The sequence below is a fragment of the Gouania willdenowi genome, chromosome 13, assembly GCF_900634775.1.
Source record: "Gouania willdenowi chromosome 13, fGouWil2.1, whole genome shotgun sequence".
NCBI lineage: Eukaryota > Metazoa > Chordata > Actinopteri > Blenniiformes > Gobiesocidae > Gouania > Gouania willdenowi.
The window spans coordinates 6,251,647-6,269,937 of NC_041056.1; the positions used below are offsets into that span (position 1 = coordinate 6,251,647).

The 18,291-nt window shown below is 37.1% G+C and overlaps 1 protein-coding gene across 1 annotated transcript; it reads right to left on the reverse strand.

Moving 5' to 3' along the window:
* Positions 1-2,478: 2,478 nt before the first annotated feature.
* On the reverse strand, positions 2,479-18,225 carry treh (trehalase (brush-border membrane glycoprotein)). The gene is made up of 15 exons (XM_028464870.1): positions 18,088-18,225; positions 16,573-16,673; positions 16,357-16,504; positions 16,184-16,271; positions 14,485-14,585; positions 14,298-14,390; positions 13,366-13,482; positions 13,028-13,150; positions 12,892-12,941; positions 11,569-11,766; positions 11,271-11,488; positions 8,110-8,221; positions 5,652-5,764; positions 5,510-5,563; positions 2,479-3,750 (listed from the first exon to the last, which is right to left on the reverse strand). Exons 1-15 carry the CDS (start codon positions 18,171-18,173, stop codon positions 3,613-3,615), a joined length of 1,740 nt encoding a protein of 579 aa, XP_028320671.1. The 5' UTR covers positions 18,174-18,225; the 3' UTR covers positions 2,479-3,612.
* Between the last annotated feature and the right edge of the window lie 66 nt (positions 18,226-18,291).

Here is an 18,291-nt window from a genome sequence, read left to right on the forward strand (position 1 = left end):
ATGTGATGCTTCCAACTTTGTGGGAAAAGTTTGGGGAAGATCCAGAAACAAATCAATCACGTACCTTTGATTGAAGCCTTCTCATCCAACATCAGTGCCTGACCTCAGTGATGCTCTACTACTGTAAATAAAAGCAGATTCAAACAGAGACACGCCAACATGTGAGAAGGGAAGAAGCTGTCAGAGCAGCAGAGGGATCCACTCCACATCAAAGGATGTGTTTTTATCACACTTTGTCCAAGTTAACCTGGGTAGCTATGTACAGTATGCCTGTGTACAAATATGTGTGTTTGTATTATGTAAATACACATTTTATATACATATTTGACATGTTTTGTATAATTTTGTTTTAATTTTAGATGTTTTTCTGTTATTTTGTGTGTTTTGCTGTCATTTTCTGTTTTTATTGTTTTGTTCATTTATGAGTGGTTATGTGTCCCACTGTGTGTGTGTGTGTTTTGTTAATTTTGGAATGGTTTTGTGTGTTTTTCCTTTATTTTTGTTTCTTGTTTTGTTTTTTTTACCTTTTGAGTGTTTTGATACATTTTGTGCATTTTTATTTTCTCATTTTGTGTTTTTTACTTATTTCAGGTACTTATTTGTGTTGGCCTTTTCTTATACCTTTAGGGTCTGTACTACGAAACTGGATTTCCTCTTATCGCACGTACTTCCGTGTGTGCTGTACTACAATGCTGGTTAAGCCATAGAAACTTACACTGAATGGCTAACCTAGTAGGTTAACTCGTGGATAAAATCAGATCTCTTAGAAAATGACAAGAGGAAATTGAGCTTCACAGTACAGCCACTCTGGTAATGTGAATGTTTGGTTTGGCTCAGCTATATAGCCTGAATGTATTTATCCAGTTTTGTAGTACAGGCCATTGGAGTCATTTTATGAGCTTTACAAATTTAGAGCAGTGCCACATGTCGGATTCGAGCATTAGTTTGACAATATTCAGAGTTTTTTGTAATTCTTGAACAGAAACAGTAAAAAAATAGTTGTACTTACTTGAAAGAGTTTTTTTTTTATAATCAGTAATAAATTATAACCTTCGTTAGACTAACTCACTCTGTTGGTGCTCATTTGTATGCAGTGAAGGTTACAGGACGAGGCTCTCTGACCTTTAGCTCCACACCAACATGGGACACAGATGTCACTGCTGCTGCGTTAACGTCCGTTGTTTTTGTTTCTAAGAATAATCTCAGATTTGTGTAATTTAATGCACACACACACACACACACACAGAGCAACAAATTGTAGTGTCACTGCGTCGTCGTTTAACTACCTTGTTGTCATTAACTCTGACTGTTTAACGGACAAAAGATTACTGGGAATCGATTGAACTACCCATGGGGTAAATCTGACCCCAGGGTTATTTGCCACCCAGATTTTCAGAAAAGTGTTGACCAATTTATTGTGTCAGACACTTTTGTTTATTTGTTGAATACATAAATAATCCCTTGGTAATGAAACAATGACCTGTTATCTAGCGCCACCATCAGGCCAAACTTTTAAATTAGAATAACTTTATCTTGAGTAATTTTCATACAGATCTTTTCAACTTTAATTATTACATTAATGACCACAAGAGTATGAACCCTATCGGTTGTGGTGGTGATATATTTCTTGCTGCGCCACCATCAGGTCAAACTTTCAGTTATCGAGTTGGTGTATCTTGAAAATCCTTTCCTTTAATTTTTTTCTAAATTGTGGTGCACATTCATGACTTTCACCAAATGAACCATATACTTGTTGTTTTTGCAACTTATTTGGGCAATTCACTGTAAAGTTTCAGACATTTTCCTCTACATCACTGTCACTGTGAAAGAGCTGTTCCAAAACCTCTTTGACAGTAAACCTTTTCCTAGAGGACATTTTCAAGATAAAATATTATGTAACCACTAAAGAATATTAACTCTGAACCTGCCAGACATGGGTCACAAACAGACAGACATGAGCTAAAACAGCTTGGGGTCAAATTGACCCCAGTGGAACACCGACGCGTGCAATTTGTTCAGCACATTAAAAAAAATTAATTGTGATAATTTTACGTCTAATCAATTGTACCCATCAAATTAGGAAAGCAATGAAATATGAAGCAAAAAAATATATTATTTTTTGAATGATAAACATTGAGTGGGGTCAAATTGACCCCAAGGATAATAGGAGGGTTAAAGTCAGAGTAAAGCAAATTCAGCCATTTTCTTCTAAACACATTAAATAGGTCATAAATGCATTCTACTGACACCTCGTTCGGCCTGATCCGAGCACTTTTGGAAAGCCAATGGGAGAAGCACTATTGACGCTGGAGGCACTTTCACACTGCTCTCTCCCATAGACACAGTACACGGAGGTAGCGCCCTTCTCGCGCCTCTAACTGACACGCCCCCAGCATCTCAGTGTAGAGAGAAGTGCTTGTTTTTGAGACCTAATTTTATATACTTAGCGATTTTTTTCATCTTTCAAATTTGGCCCAGTGGTCAATGAAACGTTTCTGCACAAATTTATTTCTGCTTTACTCAAACTTTAATCTGCTGCTAATGCATCCCTTAGTATGAGCTATGTGTGTAATGGTGTCACAGTTAAGCACTGAGGCGTAACAGGTGATATATATATATATATATATATACGTATAGTCTGATGTGGTGATTTTACAGGTTACACACACGGCTGCACCCGTTAGCCTTCAATCCTGATCCCTGCGTTAGCTTCATATCTACGCACAGAGAGGATGCCATTTCCTCTGAACAGTAAATTTCTCATTTCGTCTTTGAGACAACATTTGAATATGTGTTGGAAGGTAATTTCATGCTTGGCCAACATGTCACACCACAGATAGAAGCAGGGATGGATTTCTGCATGTATTTCACTTTCTGTATCTTCTACATCAATGTAATAACTTCATTAACTGTTACTGTTAAACTGGTAGATGTGCCAGTGCAACACAAAGCAGCAGATCCTTCATCCATGTTCTTTACTTTTTTAGGGGGAATATCAGAAAAAGAAAAGGTTACCAAGTTCCTAAAATACCTTTGATTCCCAGCAGAATAACACACCACTTACAAATGACATTTTTTCGAGTATATATGGCAGTTTTTGGGTCAATCCATGTTCATTTACAACTCAATACCGACTACTTGGATTTTTTTCAAATTAAAATTACAATTATTTTTTCATATTGCTTGCTAACGATAATCAAATCTCATTAAATTTACTCTTAAATCATGTGTGCAGGTTTTATTTATTTAGACAACTGTTAAGCATGAAATTTGCTGCCAGTCTTCTTCAGAGGCATCTGCTGATTGATTACATAATGTTTAAATAACTTTTTATAAGGAAAGATAAATTATTTTTCATTAATATCATTGGGACGATGCGAGATGAATTTCATTGGCTTGGTTCATTTAAAAACTTCATTCAAAATTATGCCCGAAAAAGTCACTTTTATGTTGAATCATTAACACTTAATGTTTTTTCTCAATCCTATAAAGAAATAGTTGTTTATAAGAATGTTTAATTACTTTAAAGTTAAGTTAAAAAGAACTCTATTCTGAAGGCAAGTCTTTGATACTGTTAATTTATGCTGTAAAGCAGTCAAATTAAAGTGGAGTTTAGAGAAATACGAGGTCAGCAGAGATGAGCAGAGGCAGCAGGAAGCCTGAACACAAACCCCGGCTTCCTGAGGTGAGTCTGGAGCCGTACTGGTCCAGGAGCTGCAGAGCCACACCATTGGTCCAACCAAAGCCCAGCTGAAAAAGAGAGAGCACGGTGAAATAAGAGTTATGTTTGTGTGCACATATATTGTGTATGGATATTTATCAAGCAATGTTTGACTTTTCATTCAAAATGTACCTTAAAAAAAACTGGCACACTGATATGTGACGCGCACATAAGTGATTCACGTGCACGATCGAAATAAAACAATCGCACTCAAGCAAATATGAAAATGTACATTTGGTTTTTAGGTTGTTTCAAAATGACAACAAAAATACAAAGTGAGAAAAATTTACAAAATCACTTCAAAAACACAGAATGGCAACACAAAAACACATAATTACTCCAAAAACACACAATATGTCTCAAAAAACCAAAATAACAAAAATACACAATATGACAACAAAAATACACTGACCGTAATTACTCCAAAAGCACAAAATGCCAACAAAATATTTTGGAATTGATCAGCTGGTCTCTCAATGCAATCAACCAAATTTTTTTTCGACAAAGAACGGGCAGAGGAGGGCCCGCCTGTTCTGGAGGAACATTGGTGGCAGGATATGCAATAGACTCCTGGATAAGGGGAGGGTTGTGAGTCTGTTCATTCTTTCCATGGAGGACGTGGAAGACATTTACATGATTGGAATTATGGTAGCAGGTATGTTGCTGATTGGAGCTGGCAGCTATCTAACCTATCGCAAAGTCTGAAAGTCGGCAGCTGTTTTGGGAAGGCTGACAGTCATTATTGATGGATTGGGTGGGGCTCTCAACACTCAAACTAATGGGATAAACAAACTCAGAAGCAAGCAGGATGCTGCTTTGGATCATCTGCGTGGGTTGGAATCTAACTTGGAAAAGTTGTTAGCCCAGCACTCGGGATAGGCCACCATCTTGGATTTAATGCTGAGAAACGAACTGTAGGCTGCACGGAAAAAATTGTGCAGCCAGCCTGGAAAACAAATCTTTGTTTTCATTTGGCTCCCCCACAGCCAGCCGCTCAAGGCTGGGTTATCTATTCACCAGGATGTTGTGTCGAATGCTGCTCCATCCCAGTCTTCCTCCTCCTCCTCTCCCCACCACCACCTGGAACTTTTTTGCTGAACTCTGATCTACCCAAGGTTGTTTCACGTCATCTGCAATGGGCTGAACAGTACAGAATGAAACGAACGGATCATGTTTCAACGCCTTCTGTGGCCCCCATGCCCTCTCCCTCCCACACAGTGGCTGCAGGAGAGACGTTGCATGCGCATGCCCCCAGGCGGCTGACTGCAAATCCTCCCCTCCACAAGTTCCTTCCCCACTGACCACACGTGCTATGTCCTCAAATTTTTGTTGTAATTGTCTTTTTTGGTGCTTCTGTATATGCCTAGGATTTTTTCCTAATCCCACACTGTGGTTTTCCATTTTCTTACCTCATGTTTTTCCACTTCTCGTCTAAGAAGGGTTATTAAAAAAGTGACAGTTTTTAGTGCTGAAAAAGCTGCTAATTCATTTGGTTTTCAGATATTTGTGCTTTTAGTTTTCAGTGGTTTCCTCAGAAACGTGTTGTTGTGCTGCTTCTATTCATTTCACATGTCACGTCATCCCTCCATTCTGTTCCTCCTGTGAGGAAGACAGAAAACATGTGCACCAATGTGCAGCCTGTACCTTTATACAACCCAAAGTAGCAGCTGATCCCATCTAAATGTATAAGATGAGAAGGAATATCTTCACGTTGTGTAAGTAATAAAGAGGGCGATAACGTGGCTTTAAACAACATTACTGTAACTTTAATAACTTCTAAATAAATACCTGAACTTCATATTCTCCTCCACCGCCAGGTTTTCCATCTCCGTTCACGTCGTACTGTCAGAGAGAGAGAAGGAAACTCCACGTTGACAAACCGTTGAGTTTTCATCAGAAACAAACCATTAGCAGCAGCAACAACTCTCACCTTCTCAAACATGGCCTCGTACTTTTCATAGGCCAACCAGTTTGTTCCGATCCATCTTTGGGCTAAATCAAAGGCTAGCTCCTGAGCATCCTCTGACTCCAGTTTGGAGAAGCCTGGAAGGAAACAAAACAAACACAGACAAGTATGATGACAAAACATTCAAAGTAAACACTAAATTAAAGAATAAATAAATAATTCTTTAATAAATCTCCCAAGATTTTGGTTGTGTTGGAAATCACAAACTAACGTACTACACTACAAACTAATTGAGTAAATACTGTCGACTCTAATATACAGTATACTATTAGGATGATTAGCGTTCCCACTGAAGTACACTTTCAAGTTTCACAAGATACATTTTGAACCTACAACGACAAAAACCTGAATCACACTGAGGCTAAATATCTCTGTTGATTCTCCATCTTTGAAAGTTCTGAAAACATTTTAAGTGAGAAAGTGACCAAGTAGAATATCAACATGTGCTCATTTGATCCATAAAACTCACATATACACATTTCATGTTGACATTTTGGGTTTTTTTGCTGCTGAAAAAACTTCCGGTTGACTTCAAAACAAGAGCCCTATTTACAAAAGCATTAAAATTTTAATGGAAGACAAGAAGAGATGCTTTTATTTTGAAAAGGGGATGTTTGATTTTAAGCTTGAAGCCGGTCATGGACGATTTTACATTCTGCTGGCATTGCATCATGGGGTGGTTGGGTATAACTAGTGTGTGTGCCCACCGTGCATACTTCAAAAATGTTCCCATATAGTATACATCCGGGTATTTGTCGTGTATTGAATCTTTCCATACTATCTAATGTGAACGCACTACATTTTGACGTCAGACTTAGTATTACGTTTACGTTAATATGACATTTACAACACAGCCCATGAATCCGTTTATTAAAGTTCTTGCCGCATTGCATTTTGAAATGTGGAGTCCCTTGGATGCATAGTAGTGTTTTTATTTCACTCTTACTGTCATTTCTTGTGTTTCTTTACCAGACAAAGATGACAGTAATTGGCTTAACTCCATATTTGTTCTAGTTTGTTCCCGATATTCGCCGTGATAACACTTCATAAACATCTGCCATTGGCCACAAGCTTTAATTCCCCTTTAATCCAATATTAACGTTAAACCATCTTTAAACTGAGCCTGTAAACACCCAATTCTGAATGATCATTCCAAATGAAACTTAAATCCGAATTAAGTCGCTGGTTTATTGTGATTTTAATTCCAAATTGAACAATTCTTCGATCTTGTAAACTTTTAAATCTGTTTTAAATTAATTACAGGCGTTCTGCGCATGCTCGTCCTGACTCGTTGACACGCTGGCGAGGACAGAATCCAAGATGACTGCCTAAAAGTCAGCGTTGGACTCTAACCAAGACTATTTATTTAATTAGATGATATGGATATGATGAAAAGAGTGGATGGATGGTGTGACGAGTTCTTATCATTTGGTCTTCTATGTTGTAGCCGAAAAGAAAAAGTTTGTTGTATTTTTTCCCGATATACGTGATACGTCATGTTCATTTCCTGTCCAATCAGAACTCTTCCTAACCCCCAGATCTAAAGCAGAATTGAATAAAGCCGAATAAACATGTTTTCCATGTAAACCTCAATTAGGAATTACTATTTCCATGTAAACACAAAGCAGAACACTTTGATTCCGAATCGAAAAAAAACACCATGTAACCGTGGCCAATGTTTTGCCACAATTTTCGGTTAAAACACAAGAAATGTGTTGGGAAGTCACTTTGGCAGAGTTTTTGGAAGAAAACACAGGAAAATTCCGGAAGAATGACGTAAAAATACTTCTATGTATCCGTCTACTGGACTCCACATCCCACAATGCAATGCTAGAAACTGTATAGAACTTGGAAAAAAAAGCTAAAAACAGACTTTAGAGCTTAGTTGTTCTTTCTTTCACGCAGTGCCAACATCAAAGTTCGCTTTGTTTTCCTCTCATTAAACTACTTTGATGTGAAAACTCCTCTGGATTATTAAGGACCGACGCGGAACATTTCACGAAACGTTTCAGACCTTGACAAGTGTCATTAGGAAACTAACTGCAAAGATCTTTGCTCAAAAGGCACAATTAATGTAAATTTTCAAACAATAAATAATAATCTGATGCCAGACAACGTTGAACTTCTCAAACTAATTGGAAACGTCAAGTGAAAAGAAGATCAATATGGTCTCTAATGGGAGGCTAATAACAAAGAAGTGGGACATGAAGGAAACAAATTATGAAAAAAAAAATATGAAATACAAGCAGAGAATGACGAGTAACCCAACAGAACATTTAGCATGTGGTTTGATGATAACTAAAGCTTGAAGGACACGTTTCCTCCAAAAACGTCTTGCATGGATTGATTCATACATCCAGATGTGCAGCAGTGAGGCACAAACAGCTGGTTGTTGGTGATTTTTTTTGTTTTGTTTTTTTACCATGGATGAGCATGTGCTGTAATGGAGGCCATGCGTTGGGATAGTCCCACTGCTGCCCAGACTGGGACAGGGACGTAGGGACTCCGTTGGGGAACTGGAGGCCACCACTGGTCTGTATGGACATGGATAGAAACCAGTTATTCACACACATGATAATGGCTGAGCCTGAAACCACCAAAGTACAAGTGTGTCACCTGCTGGAGGCACAAAGCATTACACCCCATTCTTAAAAAACCCAATCTTGATCCAGGGGAGCCTATAAACTACCGGCCCATGTCTAAGCTTCCCTTCACGTCTAAAATCATGGAGAAAGTGGTTGCTAAGCAGCTGACCTCATACATGGAACAGCATGATTTTTATGATAAATATCAATCTGGTTTTAGATCAATCCACTCCACTGAAACTGCTCTTCTGAAAGTTTCTATTGACGTGATGATGGCCGCTGACTCTGGTCGTTACACAGTCTTGGTTTTACTTGATCTGACAGCTGCCTTTGATACTGTAGATCACAGTATACTGGTTGATCCACTCAAATCTGAGATGAGGTTTTCTGGTGCTGTTCTCCAGTGGTTTACCTCTTATATAAATGAAAGAACTTGTAATGTTACTATTAATGATGTTATGTCTAATATATCCATCCTGTCATGTGGAGTAGCCCAGGGCTCTGTTCTGGGGCCCGTTTTGTTTTTATTGTATCTGATGCCTCTTGGTCGGTTGATCCGTGGTTTTAAAAATGTGTCTTATCATTTTTATGCTGATGATATCCAGTTGTACTGCTCCTTTAATGACTCAGAGTTTCACTTTTTATCTGAGTTCTTTGATTGTATATCCCGTATCAAAAACTGGTTGTCATCAAATTATCTCCAGATAAATTCAAACAAACAAAAAAACCCTGATCAAAAACTCCTGATAAAAAGAACCTCTGATTAAAAACTCCCATGGGGTAGTTTTGGATCAGTCCATGTCTTTGGATGGACACTGTTGTCAACTGACTAAAAACTGTTTTTACCACCTGAGAAATATCTCTAAAGTGAGGCATCTATTATCAAAATCAGATCTGGAACTGGTCATACATGCATTTATATCATCACGCATTGACTATTGTAATTCTGTTTTTACTTGTTTTAATAAGTCGACCCTAAACAGACTCCAGATCTTTCAGAACGCTGCTGTCAGACTTAACTGGTGCTCCCAGAACGTCCCACATTACCCCCATTCTTGCTACTCTGCACTGGCTTCCAGTTAAGTTCCAAATAAAGTACAAAATATTAGTTCTTACGTTCCGAGCGTTACGTGGTCAGGCCCCTAAATATATCACGGATTTGTTGTGCCCCTACACTTCAGGGCGAAGCCTTCGGTCTTCAGGTCAGGGTCTCCTAAAGACCCAAAAACAAAATTTAAAACCCGAGGAGACCTGGCGTTTCAGGCTGTAGCTCCCAGACTCTGGAACAACCTGCACCAGTCTCTTAGGGAGCTCAACTGTGTGAACACTTTTAAAAAAGTGTTGAAGACTACACTTTACAGAAAAGCTTTTAGTTAACTGTATTTTAAATGTTTATTATCCTTTAATGTTGCTGCTCTTAAGATGTTTATGCACCTATGTTTTATTATTCTATTATGATGTTGCACTTGTATTTTCACCAACACTCTGTACAGCACTTTGTGATTTTATCTGCAAAAAGCGCTTTATAAATAAATTACTTAGTTACACGTTAAACACATTGAATCATACTGTATTTAATGTAGCCTTTATGAGTTTAGTTTTTTTTTTTTGTCATTTTCCTTGTCAAAAAGAAAAAACCAGAAAGGCACCAGAAGGTATAATGCAGTGCTTTTCAACCTTTGAGTCGGGACCCCATGTGGGGTCACCTGGAATTAAAATAGGGTTGCCTGAAATGTCTAGTAATTGATAACATAAATGAGTAAATAAAATCTTAGGTTAAAAAAAAAAAAATGCTTGAATATATATATATATATATATATATATATATATATATATATATATATATATATATATACACTTTCTCAAATACAAGTTTAACATAATGTGTGTGAGGCTAAAAAAAAGTTAATACAAATGACTTGTGATGGGTTGTGTATCGCTTTAATGATAAAGTTAGTGTCTCTCTATGGGGGACACAAAAAAAATCACAATTACATATAAAGAAGTAAATAAATTAATAAATAAATGCTGAATTAAATGAATACACAATGTATTTAAATATGTACGTAAAAAAGATTATTGCATTATTAAACGCATATTTGAGGAAATAAATCAATATAAAAACAAAGTAATAAAAACATAAAAAATAAGTATTTAATCATCTATTAAATCATTTATGTATTTATTCCTGCAATGATTTATCTATTCAATTATTTGTTTTTTTTATTATTCATGTTTGCATTTATTTATTTATTTATTTATTTGTAATTATGTCATTTTTTTTTTGTCCCCCATATCTTACGTGGGTCTGAAAGAATTCACTTAACTTTATGACAGTAAATAATAGACATTTTAATCACGCATGAATGCATTTACCGCACTGTCTTTTCTCCCATTTAAAAAAACATGCATGATTGAGGAAATAAATATATAAATATAGTAATAAAAACATAATAAATATTTAATTATTTAAGTCATTTATGTATTTATTTCTGCAATTATTTATTTATTCAAGTATTTATTTAATTTTTTATTTTTTTATTTGTCTACTATTATTTATTTTTTATTTATTTGTAATTATGTCATATTTTGTCCACCATATCTTACGTGGGTCAGAAAGCGTTAACTTTGACCGTAAATAAAAACATGTTTTAATCATGCATGAATGCATTTAATTCAATAATCTGTCTTTTCTCCCATTTAAAAAAAGCATGCATAATTGAGGGAATAAATGCATATGAAAATATAGTAATAAAAATACACAAAAAACAAGTACTTAAATATTTATTAACTAATTTCTGCATTTATTTCTGTTATTATTTATTCATTCAAGTATATATTTAATTATTTCTTTCATTTTTATATTATTTATTTATTTATTTGTAATTATGCACATTTTTTTGCCCCCCATATCTTATGTGGGTCTAAAAGCGTTCACTTAACCTTATGACAGTAAATAAAAAACATATTCAGATAGTTATTTGGATAATCTGCTTACTTTCAGATACTGCACAGCCTTTTCTCCCATCTCAGCCGTGGAGTAGCACTGTGCCCAAACTGGTGCCAGGTTGGAAGGATAAAACTCGATGTTTTTGGTGTGTGTCAGCAGATTAAAGTCAAACCACGCTCCCCGCTCATCATCCCACAGCAGGGCCTCCATGGCCTCCATCCTGCGAGCTGCAGCCTGTTCATACAGCGTCGCTGAGTCACTGTCATCTGGTAGGAAGTGACACATTGTTACTTAAAAGCCTGGGAGGAAATAGTTTAGAAATGCACAAGACTACTGATGCTCTCACCCAGCAGGCGGTGGAACGAAGCCAGAGTTTTCTCATTACGACACAGCAGGGCGTTGAGGTCAGAGGGCACAAAGTGACTGGTGCGAGTGTCTTTCAGGGTGTTGTTGGGGCCGTGATCACTAACGTACCAACGGGAGGAAAAGTCCCAGCCTGACTCGGCTCCTGATTTTAAATCCATCCACAGCTGCTCCGTTTGCTCTGAAGGTACAGAAACAATGAGACCCGCACCGCACGGATAAATGATGAGTTTATCAACCAACGAGTGGAAAACAGTCACAGCTTCTCATGTCAGGCTTGGAAAAAGAGGAAAAATGGCATCATTATCAACTAGGGGTGTGCTTTGCAATGAATCTGGCGATACGATACGATTCACGATTTGCATGTCATGATACGATATACAGTGCGAAATCAATAAGTACAAATTTGACCTTTACAAGTACAAAATTATATAAAATACAACTTATTTCATTTTTTTTAAACTTGCGAGAACCAGTAAATGGTAACTAACTAATTCAAGTACAAATATTAAAAAAAAGTGGTATGTTTATCAAACTGTCAAATAAATTATCTTTTTTTAAAAATAGGTAAACTTTTGCTTCTACAATAGATTCTGATTTTAAGTTCTTAAATTCTTTAAAAAAATAAAATAAAATAACTATAAAATCAACTTCCAAGCTAAAATGCATTGAGGAGTGAGGTAGTTTAACAAGATATGATGTGGTTCACTGACACCTCGTGACTGGAAGTTTACGTGCAATGAATATTGTTAACGCATTTAAAAAATCGATTTGGACATTTTTTGGATCGATACAATAATAATTTTACCCTCTGTCTGTCAATCTGTTAGCAAGATAGCTTGAAAAGTTATGAACAGATATGGATGAATTTTTTAGGAAAATTGATAAATAGGAAGACGTGATTAAAATTTGGTGATGTTCTGGCTACCAAAAGAATATATATATAGATACATAGATATATATATATATATATATATAGATATATATATCCCATTCAATTTCCCATCCACACTGTGGAACTTCTTCTTGATGATGTCATAGGTTCTCTCAGAGTCAACCAGCTCGGTTGACAGGTAGTCATGGCAACACAGCTTAATATTGACAGGTAGTCATGGTAATCCTGAGTTTACCATGTTACTGTGATGGTGTTAGCTGAGCTTGAGCTGCTTGGCGGAGGTCTTTTCTAGTTTCATATTTTTTTTCCAATGGCTCTCATCCTTTACTGTACATAATTATTAGCATGTTAAAAAAAAGAAAAAAAATTAAAAACCACCCGGTAGCAAAAAATAAACTAATGCTGCATTACCATCAGACAGTCCTTCTGCTAGTTCCAGATCATCTGTGTAGGATTCAGGCCTGAAGAACAAACAGCATGAATGACGTGTGAAAATAGCAGAGAGGATAAAGTCTGTTATTATTGTTAATGAATGACCTTCATTCACCTTGGCAAACCCACATGGACATAGTAGTGGTTCAGTACGTGCAATGTTCCACTGACGCTCACAGCCACAGATCGGTTCTTAATCCAAAACTGGTATTCCTTCTCCAGAACTGGCAACGCTGCTCTAAAGCATCCATAATGAGAGGCAGCGTGTTAACTTTACCAAGTAAGACTTCTTCATCATCATCATCATCATCATTACAGAGAAACCTTCAGGGTACCGTGTTCTAATTAGGTTTCGTTACGGGATAACAACACAACACTGGAGGCAAAGAGAGACTCCAGCACTGAGTGTTTGAGTGTGGAATGAGTGTGTGTCGACTGATGCCTAAATATCACCTGAGGAACTCTTTATCCTTGGTTGCTTGATAGTAGCTCTCCACCATTAGGGTGAGGAATGGAGGCTGGCTGCGTCTCTCATAGTAAATCCTGCCACCGTTAGGAATGAAGCCATATCTGTAGCAGAGGATGGAGAGCTTTGAGCAGGAATATAATATGAGTGATAGCAACCATGGTTTAGATCTACTAGTGCTCACGTTTGGAGTATATGAACTCCAACTTTGTTTACTAGTGAAATGTTTCACAAGTAGGGTCTACTAGTAAACATTATAGGTTAATAAGGGGCCAGGGAGAAGCAAATTCAGGCTTACCATTGGCAAGATGCCGGCTAAATGCCGTTAAGTCAGTTTAAAAGGTAAAAACAGTAAGCACAGAAATTAACAGCAGTGAGGTGCGATCCTGAGAATGAACTTTTATAATAATCTCTATTACTGCATTTTCACCGGAATTTCAGATTATTTCCAAGAAATGTACCTATTATCCTTGAAAAACCAACAGATAAGTTGCTCTGGGCAATAAGTCAATGCCCGAATCAAATCTGCTTGTTGCAACTTAGATTGGCAGCTTTTCTGACCAATGGTGTGACGATTATATTAAGAAATACGCAAATGGCTAAAAAAAAAAAAAGTACCTTATTATTAAACAAAGTCTCGACTTCCAGTTTTGAGTTTAGCCACTCTTTCATTTTCAGTCTCTATTTGTTTCTTAGATTAGGCAATGGCGGCGGGAATAGGTTTCTTGTATCTAGGTAACAGAAAATAGTAATGAACCCAATTTATTTGAAAACAATCAAACTTGCACCCAACAAAGCTCGTCTCGTATCCAAATATATGGAAACTTGCAGCCAGTGATGGCGACTCCATGCTGGAGCACTTACAGAACTGAGCTTTTCAGTGCTTTAACATGAACGATGTGATGCTTTGAAGGCCGACCTGTTGACGAGGTAGAGGAAGTTCTGAATCATGCCGTGGGCCGTGTCTCTCATCTCCGACAGCAGGAGCCCATTGATGACCCAGTAGGAGTCCCTGTTGGACACACGGGGACTCACTTCAGCGTTTCCTCACTGTGACCTGGTTAGGCTGTCAGCCAATGGAGGGAAGCATTTCATCCTTCACTCACCAGTAATAGAGCTCCCTGAAGCGGCCTCCCGGCACAACGACTGGGTGGGGGGTGTAGATCTGCGAGTAGAGCTCTGGGTGATCTTTAACACTGGTGTGGATCTGGAATAGAAATAATTCATGTCTTTTTTTATGCATTTTTGGACACTTTAATCTGCAACTTAAGTTTTAAAAGGTTAAAAGCTCAGATTTAACTTATTCTAGTAGTTAATTATTGCAATCTTTTAGAAGTTTAACAATTTAGTGGTAGAGGAAAGCAAAGGAAATACAAGGGGGTCCAGGGGCCACAAACAGGAGTTTCTGGCAATAGACGGGTGGACTAGGCAAATGCATTGGCCCAAAGAAGCCCACGAGGGGGCCCCAAAGCTGAGTCCTGGACTCCAATGGAGTAGAATGAAATTTCCGCGTTCATCCTTGTCTGGTAGAAAATTACACCGCGCATTAGGGCCACATTAAAACATGAAGAAATCTAAGCACTATGAGAATAAAGTCATATTTTATTAGATTACAGTCAAAATTTTATTAGATTACAGTCGTAATTTTATTAAATTGCAGTCAATTTTATTACATTAAAGTCGTAGTAGTTAAAGATTAAAGTTGCAATACTTTGAGAATAAAGTTGTAATTTTATTAGAATAAAGTCATAATATTTTGAGATTAAAGTCATAATATTTCCAGATTTTATTAAGATGCGACTTTGTTCTCATATAGTTACAAATTTATGCTTGAGATATTACGACTTTAATCTCATAGTACCCCGATTTTTTTTTAAGTGGCCCTAATACGCCGTGCTAAAAAAATTAATGTAAACTAAACTACCATAAATGGAATAATTAAGTCAAAACCTTTTTAACTAACGCACAGCTGTTCTATAGCAAGCAAGCTAGGATTAGCGTTAGCATGCTGCATGTGTATACACACATTTTTAGTGTTGGCTAAAATAAAGAAATTAAGAGGCGACGTGTAAACGTTAAACAAACCGAGACCAAACTTGTAAAAGGCTTCGACAAAGCTAGACACGTGTGGGCCGGAGCGGAAAAATTCCATCAACAATTTGGGGGACCTCCAATTGATTATATCAGATTTCCAATTAACTAAGGTCTGAAGCCTTCAAGAACAGATGTCTGCCAATAGTGTTTTCTTTTAATTACTTATATTTTACAAGTGCTGCAAGATTATTATTGTTGTAATTAAAGTTGAATTGTCTATTATATCTTCCACATAAAATCCATCAATACTAGCGCAAGTAAAAGTTAATGTGTGTTAATCCCGAGATGGACTAGTGGGATACAAACCTGATCAGGATACACAGAGAAGATGGATGGTTTGGAAAATGATGAAAAAAGCAATTAAATGAAAACATTGAGTGACTTTAAATAGATTGAATTGTTGAATATTTAAACCAGTGCTGTTCTTGGTCTTACACCAGTTGGTTTTCATGTCTCACTTTTCCACAATCCAGGCCAAATTTACACAAAGGGTTCCGAACCAACTTTTGGTTTCCACAAAGTGCCAATCTTCCCTCTCCAACTGATAACTCCATGATTTGCTAGAACCAACCAACCATGTTCGTCCCACGCTTATTTGTTACACTAGGCTGAACAATGACTGGTGCAGAGTTATTTTTTAGAAACATGAAACCTTTATTAGAAACCATAACCATGATGAGCCAGTAATGCAGCTGTGTGGCTGCTCATCACCTTCCTGCCCAGTTGTTTCCACAACTGATGAATCTTCTCTGCCCAGAGTCGCAGCTTTCCATCCGTTATTCCTTCCAGGAACGACGGCCTGCAAGCGTTGGTGTCAGCATTATAGATTTAAAACATAAATTAAACCAGCAGGAATTACAGGCAACAGACCAAACTGGTCTTACTTGTCATGCCAGTCTGGTGGCGTCCATTCTTCAAACTCTGTCCCTGGTTTTTCAAAGTACGAGCTGAGAAACTGCTGCAGTTGAACAGGTGGGACGGTCGCGTTTGGCCATTCCATCGTAAGGTTGCGAAAAGCTGCCAAAACAACATCTGCAGGGGAAAATATGACAGCGTAGCAGAGGGACAAAGAGCAAGTAGCAGAGCCAACAATAACTCACCAGGAGCTTCCCTGAGCTTCATGTCCACAAAGTATTTATCGTCGTCATACAGTTTGGCTTTTTGCACCTGATGTAGAATGGGGCCAGTGCAGTAGATTTCACTACGAAGACCAAAAGTCAATTATTAACATGCAATAAATAAAGATCTCGTCAGTAATATTGTAATATACTCAAATCTTATGGCGCAGCAAAGCCGGAGAGCAATAAACGTAGATTAACATTAAGGAAAACAAACACTGAAGGGCAACGGTCTACCTTAACATAACCACGTAAATAGCAACCAGTAAATACTGGTCCAGGTAGATATAGACCAAGTCCGCCATGCATGGCTCATGTTGACCAAAATCTTGAAAGATTTGACCTAGATCTGGAAATTCCTCATTGTAATCCTTAAATCAGATTTTTAAACTGTACGTCAGCATCATCCAAAAGTTGTTCTCATCCACTACTGATGCCAAAATACAGATCTTGCTGCCTTACGCAATACCCGATACAAATACAATATCAGCACAAATACATATTTCTTATTTTGCAGTGTTGAAAAAGCTTGATCAAGTGATTGTACTCAGAACAATAGTCAGCAGAATTAGGTATGAGGAAACACTGATTACAGTATAGTAGTATACATTTTAACCTTGATTACCAAAAAAAACGAGTTCAAAGACCCTGAAAATTAGTGTAAAATATCCTCTTGTTTAACCTTAACATACGCACAGTCAATGTTTGAAAAGAAAACAAAATGCAAGAACCTGAAGATGTACCTAAAATGTTCCAATAAAGACAAATTCACAATAGTCAGTGTGCTTTTATCGGACATTTTGGATGCAGGCCGATATAGTCATCCTTTTTTTTTTTTTTTTAACAGTATTGAGATTTATCAATATCAGATCAGGATACTTGACATTATGTCAAGTGAAAATTTAATGTCTAGCGAAGAAACAAGAAATCACAGTAAGAATTAAATAATTCCAGCAAGGTCTTTTTGAATCATAGGTTGAGGTTTAAATTATTCAAACAACTGGCAGTTGACAGTCATGAGATCAAAGTAAATTTCCTAAAAAACCAGTCTGAATAAATGAAACTTCTGTACCCTTTGTTCTTCAAGACTAAATCCCATAATGCACTATTCCAAAGTTAAAGGTCATTTGTCAAATTCATTGTTACTGGTGCAGTCCAAAAATTTTAAGCGTCAATTTCTACCTTTGACATTTGTGAGTAAATCCACATAAAAGGATTTATGAGAACAATGTTTGAATGACAAAGTACATTTTTAAAAAATGTGTTGCATCAACACTTCAGAAAATATGATCTACTACATGAACACGCCTTTGTACTATTCACTTCCTGATGTCTCAGTGAAGAGGAACTCAGATTCAACATCCTATGAACTTCACAGGAAAGATCGCAGAGGGAAATATGACTGACCTACTTTGACCCAGATACAGTTTGTTTTACCGTTAACATTTTACAACTAATCAAGCATTAACTTAGTTTAGGGGACATTAAACCACTTACCTGTCACATGGTGGAATCGCTCCATTTACATATGAATCTAGAGCTGCATTAAAAAGGAAAAACAGCAGCAAGTAACGCACATCCATCTCTAAAGGTATAATATAGATTTAACAGCAACTACAGTACTGCACCAGGGTCAGACCTACGCCCCTTGATCAAAGTCAACAGTTACAGTTTAAGAGATCAGTGGTAACACACTGACCC

Bases quoted from the DNA above. Each gene is read 5' to 3' on its own strand.
- treh (XM_028464870.1), bottom strand. From the start codon at position 18,173: ATGGATGTGCGTTACTTGCTGCTGTTTTTCCTTTTTAATGCAGCTCTA. The intron at 16,505-16,572 runs GTGAGTTATTGT...TTTCCCCTGCAG, and splicing joins GAAGCTCAGGGAAGCTCCTG to ATGTTGTTTTGGCAGCTTTT. The intron at 5,765-8,109 runs GTAAAAAAACAA...GTTTCCTTCCAG, and splicing joins ACAGCACATGCTCATCCATG to GCTTCTCCAAACTGGAGTCA.